The sequence below is a fragment of the Odontesthes bonariensis genome, chromosome 16 (assembly GCF_027942865.1).
Source record: "Odontesthes bonariensis isolate fOdoBon6 chromosome 16, fOdoBon6.hap1, whole genome shotgun sequence".
NCBI lineage: Eukaryota > Metazoa > Chordata > Actinopteri > Atheriniformes > Atherinopsidae > Odontesthes > Odontesthes bonariensis.
The window spans coordinates 7,643,854-7,658,347 of record NC_134521.1 but is presented as its reverse complement, the minus strand read 5'-3'; the positions used below and the strand labels follow the sequence as shown (position 1 = coordinate 7,658,347).

Sequence of the window (14,494 nt, the reverse complement as noted above, 5' to 3'; positions counted from 1 at the left end):
TTAAAACCAATATGACTCATCACCATACCAAGTTTCATGGTATGGCTGTAAAACAAAGTGACAAGTGACAGTGAGATATTTGGTTGGATATGCTATTTAAAGATTTTAACTGTTTCTATGTTCTCTTTTCCCCTTCCAAAATTATTATTATTCTTTCAAAGTGATCACATTTAACCAATGAGGTTTTTGAAAGTATGGATTTTGGATCACACGTCCTCTGCAATAATTCCCTGGTCTTTTAGATTGGAAGGGTGCTCTTTGTTGTCACTCTGGTCTTCAGTTCCCTACACAGCTCTGCAACACTGCTGCTGTTTTCTTTCTTTTGTTTTTACCACTGGGCCTAGAAAATTTGTCAAAGTAAATGACATCAAGAAAAATAAGAACATCAGGCAGTCTGCAGAAAAACTTGGCCTTCGGTGGCATTTGACCTTCCAACAAGGCAGTGATCCAGACAGACCAAGCAGACTAAATTGGTCAAGAAATAGTTCAAAAGGAGGAATGTCAACATTGTGGTGCAGCCAGAGTGCAGACGTGGAGCCCATCCAAATATTTTGGATAGGGCATTTTTAGGTGAAAGTTTAAAAAGCAGAACTATTTCAAATGTCTGATCAAAACTTGTAACATATCATCTTACCGACGTTTGATGATTGTTGTTGTCATTTCCGGCCATAGAAGGTATTTTGTTAAAAAAAAAAAAAAAGGATTCAATAAAAGTTATAAATCACAATTTGGCATGTGTATAAGCCATTATTTTGGCATTAAATATATGTTAACCCTCTTTTTGAGGATTAAGAACAGTTTATGATGGATAGAATTTGTGTCTGAATTAATGCTTTGTGCAGATCAATACTGCAAGTGGTCTGCTGAGGTTAAGAAAGGAGTTGGACTTTGAGACAAAACAGTTTTTCAACTTGACCATACTTGCTGAGGACAGAGGAGTACCCAGGCTGCGGAGCCAAACATTTGTAGAGGTAGAGGTGCGTATGAGAGAGACACAGAAAAATGTGTGCAGTTAATCATTACCATTGATATCCTTGTTAGTGTATTTCTTGCTTCCAATTGTCGACAAGATAATATCATTTTATATATACATATGTGTGTCTACATGACAGTTAATTTGCCATGATATATATTATTATTATTATTTATTTATTCATTTATTTTCTGACATTTATCTTCTTATCCATTTTACTTAATGATAGCATTATTAAGCACAAAGCACACTTAACCTGCCAAGATATACAATGGAACCTACTATACTCGAGTATGATGAGATTTATGGCCGCTCATAACTCTGCTTAATTCTGCCGGAGGGGCCCTTGTAAATACATTTGAACAATAAATAATGCAAAAATCAAAGTAGTAACAACCCGCAGAAACGGTTTGAATTTTATTAATACAATATTAATACCTACTGTAAAATAGAACAAAACCATGTCAGCACACAATTCTTCTGTTCAAATTAAAGTGAACCATTACATTTTTTTTTCAGGTGGTGGATGTCAATGAGAATTTATATGCACCATACTTCCCTGACTTTGTTATGAGAGGCTCAGTGAAGGAGAACTCTCGTGCAGGAACGAGCGTCCTGACAGTCAGCGCCAAGGATGATGACAAGGGACGAGATGGCGTGTTGAGGTACTCTGTCCGTGGAGGCAGCGGACTGGGCACTTTCACAATCGACGAAGACACAGGTGTGACACAAGATCAATTTTGAAGCCTATTTGTGTGAAGTGGAAATCCAATAACATGTAGCGCCACGCTTAGAATGTCAACTAAATGAGCGGCCAGTAGGAAATCTCACTATTTCATATGTCACTAATGATGAGTTTCACATATGTGTAGTCATTGCTCAACTCTTGGTTTTGTTTTTTTAGTGTCGTCATGGAGTGGTTTTGAATTTTGAGTCGTATGGAAAAAGCATTACCATTTGATGCCATACTTGATAGGCACATTTATAAAGGTATATTAGAGTTTAAATGTTGAGAAAGATTATCACATATAGTCACAGTCAGTGTGTTGATGAACCTCACGTGGGAGCTGTGTACCGGGAGATCATTACTGTAATGAGGGCAGCATAACAGCTACAGTGGCTGGGCCTCAGGCCGTGCTGTAGAACCGATCCACTGCTGTGTTGATAACGCGGATCAAGGCTCTCCTCCACAGCAGCCCCATCTTATCAAAGTGTGAAGAAATCACTCTGACTTATCTAAGAAGCATGACCTAAAATAAGTTTTCTGTCTGTCCTGCACTGTCAAACGGCAGCTAAAAACATGTTGATCCAAACAAGAAACCACTGACCCAGGCATAAAATGAATCAAATACCGAGTACGACAACGGGACAGTTCATATCATTTTATACTTGGTGATGTGCAAAAAGAACGACTGATGGATGTACATGTTCAACGTGAGCATTATTAGAAAGTTAGGGACAGATGATCTACAGCATTGAAAAAAACTGTATTATAGTAAAATGAACAGAAAGAAAAAAGCTTGTCTTTCACTAAACATCTGCCAGGAAAATTGGGCATTTTGAATAAGCTACCGATATATTCATTTAGATTTATAGCATTTGCATTCATAGCTATAAATGCCAGACTATTGCCTGGCTGTCCCTGAAACTTGCAACTCAGTCAGGTGTAAGTGAGAATATTTTCCTTTCCATTAAAGATTGTTGTAGTTTTCTTGCAACAGCAGGTTTTACATTCAATGGTACTGGAATGTTTAAACTTAAATCTGCTCATTTTGTCTTCCCTGCATGGTTCTCAGTGGGGAATAATACTTTATACGCTCTTGATGTTATAGTCTTACTATTGTCAAAAAATGTATTGCACAAGTAGGCTGTGGTTGGACTTTAGAAAAGTTTAAAGTCAGGGCTTTCACCATTTCATTGTTCAAAAGAAAATACACTCTGTAGGATGTCACTGTTCTGCCAGGTAACAGGCTCCACATAATTGTAACTAGAGAAAAAATACAAATATTTTTGTGATTTCGTGAGAAAGTGTGTACAAATTCAAGTTTGTCACTATCGATTGCACAATTTCAACTGTATCTTAGTAGATAGTATAGCAACTAGTAAAATGTATATTTTTGCGAGTGTTAAGTGTAGTGAACGGTAGCAATGCATTGAATAATAATGGACAAGTTCAGCTCCTTAAGTGCATTTTTGCACATATTCACATCTTCAAAAATAATTTTTAAAAACCCAGTTTTCTTTCCCTTCTCCTCACCTCATGTGGCGCTACTGTACACAACTTCCACTAGAGGCCTGTATTGACATTTAACTAGGCTAATTAGTATTGACTGCAGTAGAGAGTGAAACAAATGGACAGATAGAGTGTGTCTTTCTCTGAACTCTTCTGCCTTAGTGTGTATAGATATACATGTATCTTTCTATATATAGATATATAGATAGATACGTATGTATATATTCATACATATATGTATATATGTATATATATATATATATATATATATATATATGTATATATATTATTGTACACATGGAAAACCAGCGTACATAAACAGATCCCCACAGCCCTTCTATAACAGTGCTTGGTGCTGTTATTTCACTTTGGCATTAAAGGAGGAGCATCACAGGCAGCGAGAACGTTTATTGAGTGCAGATTTCCAGGGGAAATCAGACTGCTTGTTAGAGCAGAAAGTGAAGAAAGAGGGGAGTGCAAACGAAGCCGAAGAGAGGGAGGAAGACGATGTAGAGGGAGTCGCGTGTACATAAAAAGTGTCTGAAGAAAATATGGTTTTCTTCCTCTGAGACTTTTAAAAAGAAAAATGTTTTCCTAATTTTTTGTTATAATGCAGTTTTTTTTTAAAGCATACAAAATACACACACCTTTTTTGCATCAGATTAGAAAATACAGTGAGAGCATGCCACGCTTTTCTTCATCAGGTGATTTATTTAATCGCGTTGTATAAAAGGTTATGTCGTCAGGCATGGTGCAGTAGCACTGTTCCGTCCTTCCACCATGCCTTTGGTTGCCATGTTGAGCTGTGCCCCATGTCGCCTGTCAATCTGTGGCTCTGAACGCCAAACTAAGAACATGAAGAGGGACTGAGACAGACAGCAAGGAAGAGTCAAAGAGACAGAAAGAGAAAGAGAAGGAAAGAAAAATCCATTTAGTTTAGCCTGTCTTAACATATGTATCGCCTTACCCCACATGTATCTTCTTAAGTGGCTTTTTGATGCAATATGTCTGTTCCATGACACCCCCATTCTTTGACATATATTTTCCACATGAACCTTTGTTTTCAGTATTTGTTACATAGATATTTCTGATTACCTAATCAATGCATGGATGGTAGATACAAGGGCTTTTTATAAGACAAGACTAAGGATCTTTTCTACTTTGCATGTTTAGCTTTCCTACACGTTAAACAAAATTTGGTATTCCCGTCGTTTGTTTGAGGGAAAGCAAGTCCTGTAATTCCTCATCAGACAGCTGGCAGAAGCCACAGCTTTTCTGTTGTTGGGCTCGCAAGTTCCAGGATTTGTCATAGTCAGGATAAAATATTCTTTAAGTTACAGGCAGTTTGAAGCAGCAGACTTTTCACATTTATCAAAAATTAATGGGCTATAATCTTTTATGTCTTCTTTTATAGCACACAGTGAGTGCTATTTCTCAAAGAAAAATGATCACAATATTTTATTATCAGTCTCGGGATTGATTATTTGTTGGCATTAATTAGATATTTGTGTGACAAAACTAGCTTCTCAAGGGTGAGGAAGTTGAATAGACTTGACAGATGGATGTAAACCCGGCTGTACTGTGAATTCTTAGATTAGAAAATGTAGCATGAGCCTTCATTTTTTGTCCACTCTTTGAAGTGTGTTATTTATGGTGAGAATGGATGCTGTCAAGTCTGATTTATATTGAATTCAGTGAATAGCGGCTGTCGGTCCTAAAGTTCAAAGAGCTCTTGGAGCAGGCAGCTCTGTTTTCCTTGTCTCTCTGTCGAGCTGTCTGACAGAGATGAGATGTGGTTTGAAAAGGACATGGTCAAGGACGACGGGGCAAGGATGTTTTTCAGCAAACACTTTTACTTTCCATTGTGTGTGCCCTGGGCGGCTGCTTAGTCATAACCTAACACATACACAAACTTTCTGACAATACAGCCACACCTCTAGATGCTGATTTGTGTGTGTGTACCTGAGTATTTAAAGCTTTTGGCTAAATGGAAGCCCAAGTTCAACAACCAAAGACACGTGCTGTGTGACAGCAAATCAATTTCTCCAGCAGCAAATAAAAATTACTTTTTTATTAAAAAAGATCACTTTTTGCCGCATAGAGCTGTGCTGACATGAAACTTCTCGTTTTTTTTCAACGTATCATGATTGTTTAGATTATGTTGTGCAAATATAGGGTCACTGAGTTTGGGCACAGAATCTTGCAAGCAAGGCACTGAGCATGTTTACCTCACGGGTGTGGAGGGCATTCTGTGACTCCTGGACTTAAAGACATAGTCCGGTTTTTATAGAAAAATGTGTGTTCCTGATGCTCTCTCTACAAGTGCAACTTGATGTAAGAACTCCTCCATTTCTAACAGAGCAGTTAATTTGCCATGATAACTACATTATTGAATTTTCTATAGCAACAGGCTCTCTGCAACTACAATCAAAATAAACTCCAGTAGTACTGTTCTACCCCCACCTAATGATATATTATCATAATTTTTAATGTCTTTACAAAGGCATACGATTGCACAAGCAAAGCAAAAAGCTAATCAACAGCCATTCAAAAAGTTTAAGAGCCAGAGCAAAGACAGAAGAAGTCTTGCAAACTATGTCGATATTCGTTTAAAAAACTCTCGACTGTTACACTAGTTTCAGAATTTTTACAAAGCAATTCATGATATAATGGGAGGAATAATCAGCGGAATTATTCATAATGAAAATAGTAGTTTGATGAAGCTTGATACAAAATAGTCAAGAATGACACCCTGCCACTACATTTCTCCATGTGTATTAATAATCAAAACATCTAAAAGACCAACAATCATGTGCATGATTTTTCTGCATTGAGCACTTTTTTATTATTATCTTTTTTATATGCTTTCATGTTAATGTGCGTGTACTTTCACTGAGGTAACAGGTATTTTACTTGTGGAGAGTAGGTTCACAGTGAGATATAAGCATCTTTACTATGGTAAAGGTGAATACTTCCCCCACTGCTGTATCTGCTTGGAGGTTAATTTTATGTACAGTAAATCATAGACTCTGCAAGCGTTGACAGACTCATTTGTCTTAGTTCCTATTTAGAATCTATGACTGAGTTAAAGCAACAGATTTATGTGTTCCAGGCTGGCTGGTGTGATTTAAGAGAAAACTGGGGACCTGATTAAAGTTTGTGTTCACTCAGCTAATATGCTGCTCGCTTGTCTCTTATGATCAGTGAATTTCTGCAGGTTCATTTTGTTAAATGAGACATATTATGTCCATTTTCCACAAGCTCATACAATAGCCTGAGGTCTTAACATATTTAATGTAACATGCTTTGGTCTCTTAAAACACATTATGATCTGAAAAAGCATCCAATAAAGAGTCTTGAGAGCTCATACCACTCACCAAACTGATGGAAAAAACATTTGATTGAACAATTTCATTCTCAAATACTTACATTTCACCTGTCTGCAGTTGGCACGTACCTGGGCCTGAAACTGTCCTGGAGCACCTGGGTGCTAAAATAGCACAGTTCACAACTTTACCACAGTTCATCTAGCACAACATAATTTACTATATTGTGCACCAGCACCACTAGTTAAAAATACACTTTCATTATAATAAATGAAGTAAAAGAGGAAGAAAAGACACTATCATCTTTATAAATATTGAATAAAAAGTTGGAGAGTTCTTGTAAAAAAATTAAGTGTTTAAATGATACCCAGTGGCAGACAGGGAAGAGACTTAATACAATGAATGGGTGGAAGTGAGGAAGAACAGAGATAAAGTGATAAAGTGTTTTCAAGCAAGAGACACAACAAGAACAACCATCAGATTGGATTGTATTACTGGAGAGAGCTCAGAGAAACAAAACAGGATGATAGATGCAGACTGAGTGTCATTTTTGCTGTCACTTAGTAATAACTGATGAGCTCTCTTGTTCTATCGTGTTTGCTCTGCTCGACTCTGTTGGTGAAGATGCTTATGTGTGGTTTTGAATTCACAAAAACAATGTAATCATGATCATTTCTCCCTCTACTCTTTGTAGGTTGTAGATAAGATGGGGTATTGAATATGTAGTTGATTCCTCGTATAAAACTAATGAAACTTCTGAATATACTCTCTGTATCATGACGAGCAACATATATACAACATTACAACTACAGCATGTTTGTCCCCCTTATGTTATTTATTAGAAATAGAAACAAAAGTTATGACCTAACAGTCTCACAGACGAAGCCTCAGTCAGCCACCTCAGTTCTTGTTCAGACTAACATGGACACGAGTTCTTCTCATGTAAAAATGTTTGGTCAGTTGAAGGAAATTTGGAATTTTGCAGCCTTTCAAAATGTTCTCTGCTATCTTGCATTACGTGGTTTGATAATATAGAATGCACATTATGTTGCACATGTATTGGTTTCACACATATGCCCCCATAGAATCATTTTAAAATGTAAATCAGAAAAAGCAAACTCTATTAAACATAAACAGCAGCATTTTAGTAAGATTCTTTTTTCTGTTTCATCTTTTTGTCAGCGTGTTTGTTCGTCATGTATATCACAGTATATGAAATATGCAATCATAAGAGTTTCAATTTCCCACTTCTGAGATCCAGTGAATGAAGCGTCATCTGAAGTTGCAGTTTGGTGGAAATAATGAGGCAGTGGGCTGGAGTACCTTGTAAAGTGATAGAACTGAACAGTTCACTGAATGACACATTTTCAGAAATATGGGGCCCACAACAAAAAGAGTTTTTGAGTTGGTAGTAACTTCAGACACCAAAATATATGCTCTAAAGCACAGAAGAAAAGGGATTCTATATTATGCCTAATTTAATAGTTGAAATTGTACTATATATTTTTGTAGTATTCACATACTTAGACTGTGTGACACATTGCTCCACAATGGTTTTGGCAGTGTACAAAGAGGACATATATGAACCCTAAAACCTAGGCCGAACTCAGGCATGAGTATTTATGTGTCATATTTCAAGTGCATGCACAGTCCTGCATGAGGGATTTCAAAAGAAAAAAAGGAAGATGCAGTCATTTGTCATCCATTGTGCGTGTTCTCTTTGTCCCTGAAGAGGTCACCAAAGCTGTCAGCTGCTCATCTTCCTTTAGGCCACTAAATACGCATCAGTCAGTGTGTATATATGAGAGTCTGAACATCTGTGTGTGTATGTGTGTGTGTGTGTGTGTGTGTTTTCACTGGTGCAGGGCTGTTCAGGGTACATTTAGCACTGAACAAATAGCAGTGGGAGCAGTTTGGTCAGCCGTGATTAGTTGTAGAGATGCTGAAACATTGAAGGTGACTACAGCTGCACCACTAATGCCTGTGAATGTCACGAAGGCCAGGACACAAAGTTTAGCCTGTGCCAAAGTCTTTGCCAATGGAAATTTAGTCTTCAAAGACTTTTCCCGTGAGACCTTTTAAGAATGTATTCTCCTGATAAAACCCCCAGTCTGCACTTTCACTCACACAAACACCACACACACACACACACAGACACACACGAGTCACAACTGGACTAATGTTTTTCTGTTCTTCAACAGGCGTGATTTACACTGCTGGCGTCCTGGATTGTGAGACCAAAGACTCCTACTGGCTTACTGTCTATGCCACAGATAAAGGAGTTGCACCCATGTCTGCTTTTGTTGAAGTGTTCATTCAGGTAATGACAGTTTGGCACCGGCAATAATATTCTACAATACAGGCATAAGAGGAAGTATACAGAGAAAATGTTTATATTAATTTAATCAGAGATTTGCTTCGAAAGACATTGTGTTTAAAAATAATTGCTGAAAATGTGAACTTTTCCAGAACTTTGTAGCAATGACGGATTTAGGCCATTAACCTATTTTTCAGCATTTCTGTGTTCATGATATTTTTGACAGAGGGTCGGAAATCAGGTCTTCGTGACCCAGTTGGACTTAAATTCAAACTCACCCTATCTCTAAAATCGTAATGTTACAGGCTCCATACCACATCAGCATTAAGCATGCTAACTGTGCACAGCTCACATTTTATTATTCAACTATGCTGCCTTTGTCAAGCAAATGCTTCTTCCCTGCCTGCCAGAATTTGCAGAACAATGCAGGCTCTTTAGTTGAATTGACTTTGAATGATGAGATGAGGGAGAACTGTATTAAATGGGCCAAGCTATAAAAGCCTTATTGGGGGTTGTTAGGAGACAATGCATTTGCTCATAGAACCAAATTTACTGGAGTTACATTATTATTTATGCAATGCAGGGTGGCATTCATTGAAAATTGAGGATCACCACCAAGATCTGCTTCTGCAGTGTCGGTTCAAAAGCTAGTAGTTTTATAAACTTCCACTGAAATCAGAAGTCATGTGCAGATTGCTGCTATTGGTGAACTTTCTGCCTCTTTAATAACTGCAGGTTGCCTTGTGCTCTTTAGTGTGTGTTTGTGACTTCCCATCTAAGCTGGGTGGTTTGTTTAATTTAAACTAAGTCATTTCTATTCTCCTCGGTGGCGCGGATCATTTCAGCCGTTGTGAGAGCCATCAATCAGTGTTCCCAGCATACACATCCACACCATCTCAGAGCAGAGCGTACGGCTCGTTTTCTCTACGACTTTAGAATAAATTTCGATAATCTTAAGAAGAAGGTGGACTTGGCTTGAAATTTGAAGAAATACAAATTACAACAAATTAAAGTCCCTGCTCCCTCTTTGCTTGTTTTTGCCACAAAAGACTGTAAATTAAATTTGTTTAAAGAATGTATGCTTCCTTAACAGGAGACTGTTTTGTGCATGCTCATAACTATGAATGAAAGTTTTTCTTTTCTGTGTTCAAGTTATTTTTTCTATTACACGAGAGGAATTTATTCGAATTTCAAGTAGCCCCAAAGGAATAGGGCTTAAACCATAGTTTGTATAGAGAGGTATAAATCGAGCATTTGTAGTATTTTGAATCCCTTAGTGACTTTTGTACAATAAGTCACATCAGATGCTTTCTACAGCAGCTTCTCAGCCATGTAATTTTCAAAATAATAACTTGTATAGACAAGTTAATGTTTGATTATTAAATGTATTACTTTACTAAATTTGACTATGTTATACTTAACTAACTTGTCACTGGTGTTATATGCCTAATTTTACATTCTTTCTTCCAAATCCAATCGCAGGCTGATTTAAATTATTTAAAATTTAAGATAAATTTGGGTTTTCAACAGCCTAACAGATGACACATTGAAGGGTCTATAGATCCCAACTATACAGATATTTTGGCCAATCTTATTTCTGATATTGGCATAAAGGTACAAAAGGCAAAATGATGATGATGATGATGGGGGGTATTAGTATATAATATTTGATTATATTTGCAGTTTTCAAATACATCACTCCTCTTGCTGATCCAAAATATTGACATTTCACGTGAGTTCTAAGGAAAGGTTAGCATTGATGAATGTTCTCAGCTTGCTGGCATGTAACTGTAGGCTAATTTAGACGCTGATTGTTGTATACTCTTGTGGAACATTCCATCCAAAGTAACAGGAAGATACCAAAAACAATGAATATATTACTCTCGAAAATTATAATTGTGCTCAGTCTGTGAGCAAGAGATATGCTCTACACAATCCTTGCGTTTCCCTTCCAAAAATATAATTCACCGACTAAACACTCTATTACACACATCACTGTTACAACAGAGCTTTCACTTTGGGCAAGAGTTAAGCAGCATATGATGAAAAAGGCTTTTCTAGCTTCAGGATATTCACATTTGGTGATCTGATTGGGTGCTTTACCCCTGGCCTTTTCATCACAGACAAAAAATTGGAAATTAATCAGGCGCAGGTGCATCTCATTCACCACTGAACTGTCTTGGCTCTCTGTGCCTCCCAGCAAATGCTCAATCAACACTTTGCTTGCCATGTATACTCTAGATCTGTGCTCTCGGAAAGGAAATTAATTTGCTTTGCTTTTAAAGTGTGACATCTATGACATTTTGTGGTAAACATATTTCCATTTTGTGATTGCTAACAGATGGACTCAGACCCAGGCGTTGTTGATTACAAACAAACACACTAAAATCTGCAGATATATTTTTCCTATGCATTCATAACGATTTAGAGGGTTATTTTTTATCTGCTTGTGCATTGTCAAGTCGGATACAGTGAACATTTGAAATATATATATATATATAATATATAAAGAGACAAGAACAATAATCCATATTCAAGTCCTGCCACTGCCTTTTATTCAACTCCTTCCCTTATGTGCCACCGTCTCTTCTTTTATTTTGTTCTCCCATCATTCTCCTCAGGTGGAAGATGTCAATGATAATGCTCCCCTCACCTCAGATCCTATCTATCACCCAGTCATCGTCGAGAATTCTCCAAAGGATGTGTCAGTCATTCGTATTCAAGCTCAGGATCCTGACCTTACAGCCACACCTAGCCGACTGAGTTACCGCATTACTGCTGGAAATCCACAGAATTTCTTCACCATCAATCCCAAAACAGGTAAAAGTCACAGACATGATTTTCGATTACTGAAATATATTTGCACTAAAACTCAATGAGTGATAGGATTTTGGGTACTTACTAGTAATATCACCTTCTGAACAACAAGTATTAACACTTTTTGTTGCGTCTAATTGAGATAAAGGTTTTTATATTGAGATAAATGTAATTTAATTCAGTGCTTCAATGCTTTTGAGCCAGCACAGTCAGATATCAAGGATGTTGATAACTTTCCATATTCACTGTGATGGTTTCTTAAAAGCAGACACTCAGTTAAGATAGTCATCAAAAAGAGAAGGTTAATATCTCTTAAGGCAAAATCCAGAAACAACTTAATGTCTAAAAATGTTTGTGAAGACAAGAAATAAACCAGGAACACAATGAATAGTAATGTCAAACTTGCAAAGGAAACAAATGGGGAGATTTCTTTAAAACAAATAACATGTTCTGTTCCAGATTTTTGGCATAGTACCAACAAAACAAGGGTATGCAGAGTATAAACAAAGGGATTTTTGACTGAACAGAAATGTGAAGCGATAAGCAGCTTGAAAACAAAGCTGGGAGGAAAAACTAAGAGAACAAAAAAACTCCAAAAGCCGCGATAGCTTGCTGAACTTTTATCTGAATCTTTACAGGTTTAAGCTCCTTACAATACACCCAATAGAATTAGTGCAGTTAGTTTTTTTTTTTTTCAAATCTATCCTGATTGTAAAGGAGAATATCTTTTAATCGTTTGATTGTTTTAGTTAAAGCAGCTTTAATACCCTCAAGTGTTTTTTTTATAGCGTTTGATGAAGTGTACAGCACAGTTACTATATTTTTCTTTTTCTCCAAAAAGTCAAACAAGGTGCAAAGTTAAACAAGAAAAAGGTGAAGCTAGGTTTTAGGAATATTACCTATGATTTGTAATTAAGATTAACCTAGCCACCACGTTTAAATATGAAATACATTTAGAACTATGGTTGTACTACTAAAGGTCACTTTGAGGTGTAGGTTTCTTCAGTCAAGTATCGCTCTTGTGGCTCCATCCTCTTGTTCAAATTTAGTCATCTCCAACTCAAGATAAGTCCAAAATGACAAAAACCAAATGAAGAACTCTAGGGTTCACAATACCAGACCAAAAAAGGTGACATCAACATGGTGGCGGCAAAAGCCCACAAGACAAAGAGGCCAGAGAGCAGATGAAGGACAATAGCATGGATGCCTGCTTTGAGATTGAAAGAGTGCAGATAGTGTTAAACCCTCGGTGAGAAATCCTTCTAATGTGCTTTCCTGTTCCTTTTCTTAAATATGTCGTTGGCAAACAAACCTCTTCTCACAGGACTGCCAGCTACCAGACTGATCTGTGAAAAAGTAGATCAATTTCGTACATGCATAGACAGCTGTGGTATACCTCACACAAATAAGAGTATAAATCGGACCGCATTCAAGTCCCAGCTACACCGAAGTGGACACATGTGAACATGCAAATGCACTTGTCTGTGTTCAAATGCTGCAATTATTAGAATAGTCAGTAAGCAGTAATTATATTTTTGCAACGGGTTGTAAATATTGGATTAGACTTTTGGAATGTATTTAAATAGTTCTAGATTTAAATTAAAATAAGTGTGCACTACCAGTTACACATTTCACTGTAGTAACAATGTAAAACTTCTTGAGATAAAAAAAAAAACAAAGATAGAATTTTCTTTTGTCAAAACATAGCAGCTACAGCATATCCAACACAGAATTGGGATTAAAGAATGTTTTTGTTCTGACTGAGAACTGATGTAGCCTTAAGCTGTGAGCCTTAAACAGATATGACAGGTTGGCTTCAGAGGTTTGGTTTCCTCATTTCTTTCCACCTCCACATTCCGATTTTCTCAAACTTGTAATCTTGAGCCCCAACTGATCCTGCCTTAAACGATTTGTAGTCCATTGGATTTGATTCCACAAAAAGGCTTTATACAATTCTTGTCACAGATCTGTTTTCCCAAAATCTTTTGTGAAATAACACCGTTGAAATCCTTTGTGCAAATTGTCCTCAAACATTCACACATTTGAATGTTTGAATGAAAGATGATTTACACCGCAGTCTGTGAGGTGCCTGAACATCATTTCAAACTCTGACTCTTCTGGGTTAAAAGGCAGGATCCAAGTCAAAGATTTTCTTTTCCATCCTTTTTAGTCTTGATGTATGATGGTGTACAAGTGTTTTAAAATCTTATGTCTTTTCAATAATAATCAAATCACCCTGACAAAATAAATAACACAACAAAAATCAGTAGAGCTGTCAATCCTACCTCACAGTAAACATTGGTAAGAAAAAAATAAAAGCTGTTTAGCAGTCAACTTTCAAGGATTAACTCATACATTCTCCAACTATGTTTAACACTTACATTAAAAAATATTGAGGTGGTGAAATGTTTTATTCAAATCCCAAAGAAAGAAAAAAAAACATTGTGAGGTGTTTTCTCTGCCCTAGATTACATTATGAGCGCATCAACAAACAACCGCAGGCGATTATGAGTGCTTCAGTTGTTGTAGGAACCAGCATTGCGTTCAAAGAATCAATGTAATGATCAAAAACCAATGGCCTACATGCAACATGCTGCATGTCAGTCATCACGCTCATAGAAGAAGAAGTTTTCTAATGGTATGGTTGCATGTTCACTTTGTAAATCGAAAGCTATGTTTCTATTTGGCGTTTAAAACGCTTTTGTGCATTATGATATTGACATTATGTAGTGCAGCAGACTGGGCTGAACTAGGAAGAGAAGGCTAACATCGATCCCAGTAGAAACATTCTGGCCCTCACACGTTCATTAATATGCAACCTGGACCCA

General features: G+C 37.0%; 1 protein-coding gene across 1 annotated transcript in view; it reads left to right on the top strand.

Annotated features, from left to right (window-relative positions):
* The window catches only part of fat3b (FAT atypical cadherin 3b), a 75,503-nt gene that overhangs the window by 3,007 nt on the left and 58,002 nt on the right, over window positions 1-14,494 (top strand). The window contains exons 2-5 of the mRNA XM_075487369.1: window positions 843-977; window positions 1,493-1,694; window positions 8,734-8,852; window positions 11,471-11,669. Coding sequence (XP_075343484.1) covers window positions 843-977; window positions 1,493-1,694; window positions 8,734-8,852; window positions 11,471-11,669 — 655 coding nt within the window. The remainder of the gene's footprint in view (window positions 1-842; window positions 978-1,492; window positions 1,695-8,733; window positions 8,853-11,470; window positions 11,670-14,494) is intronic.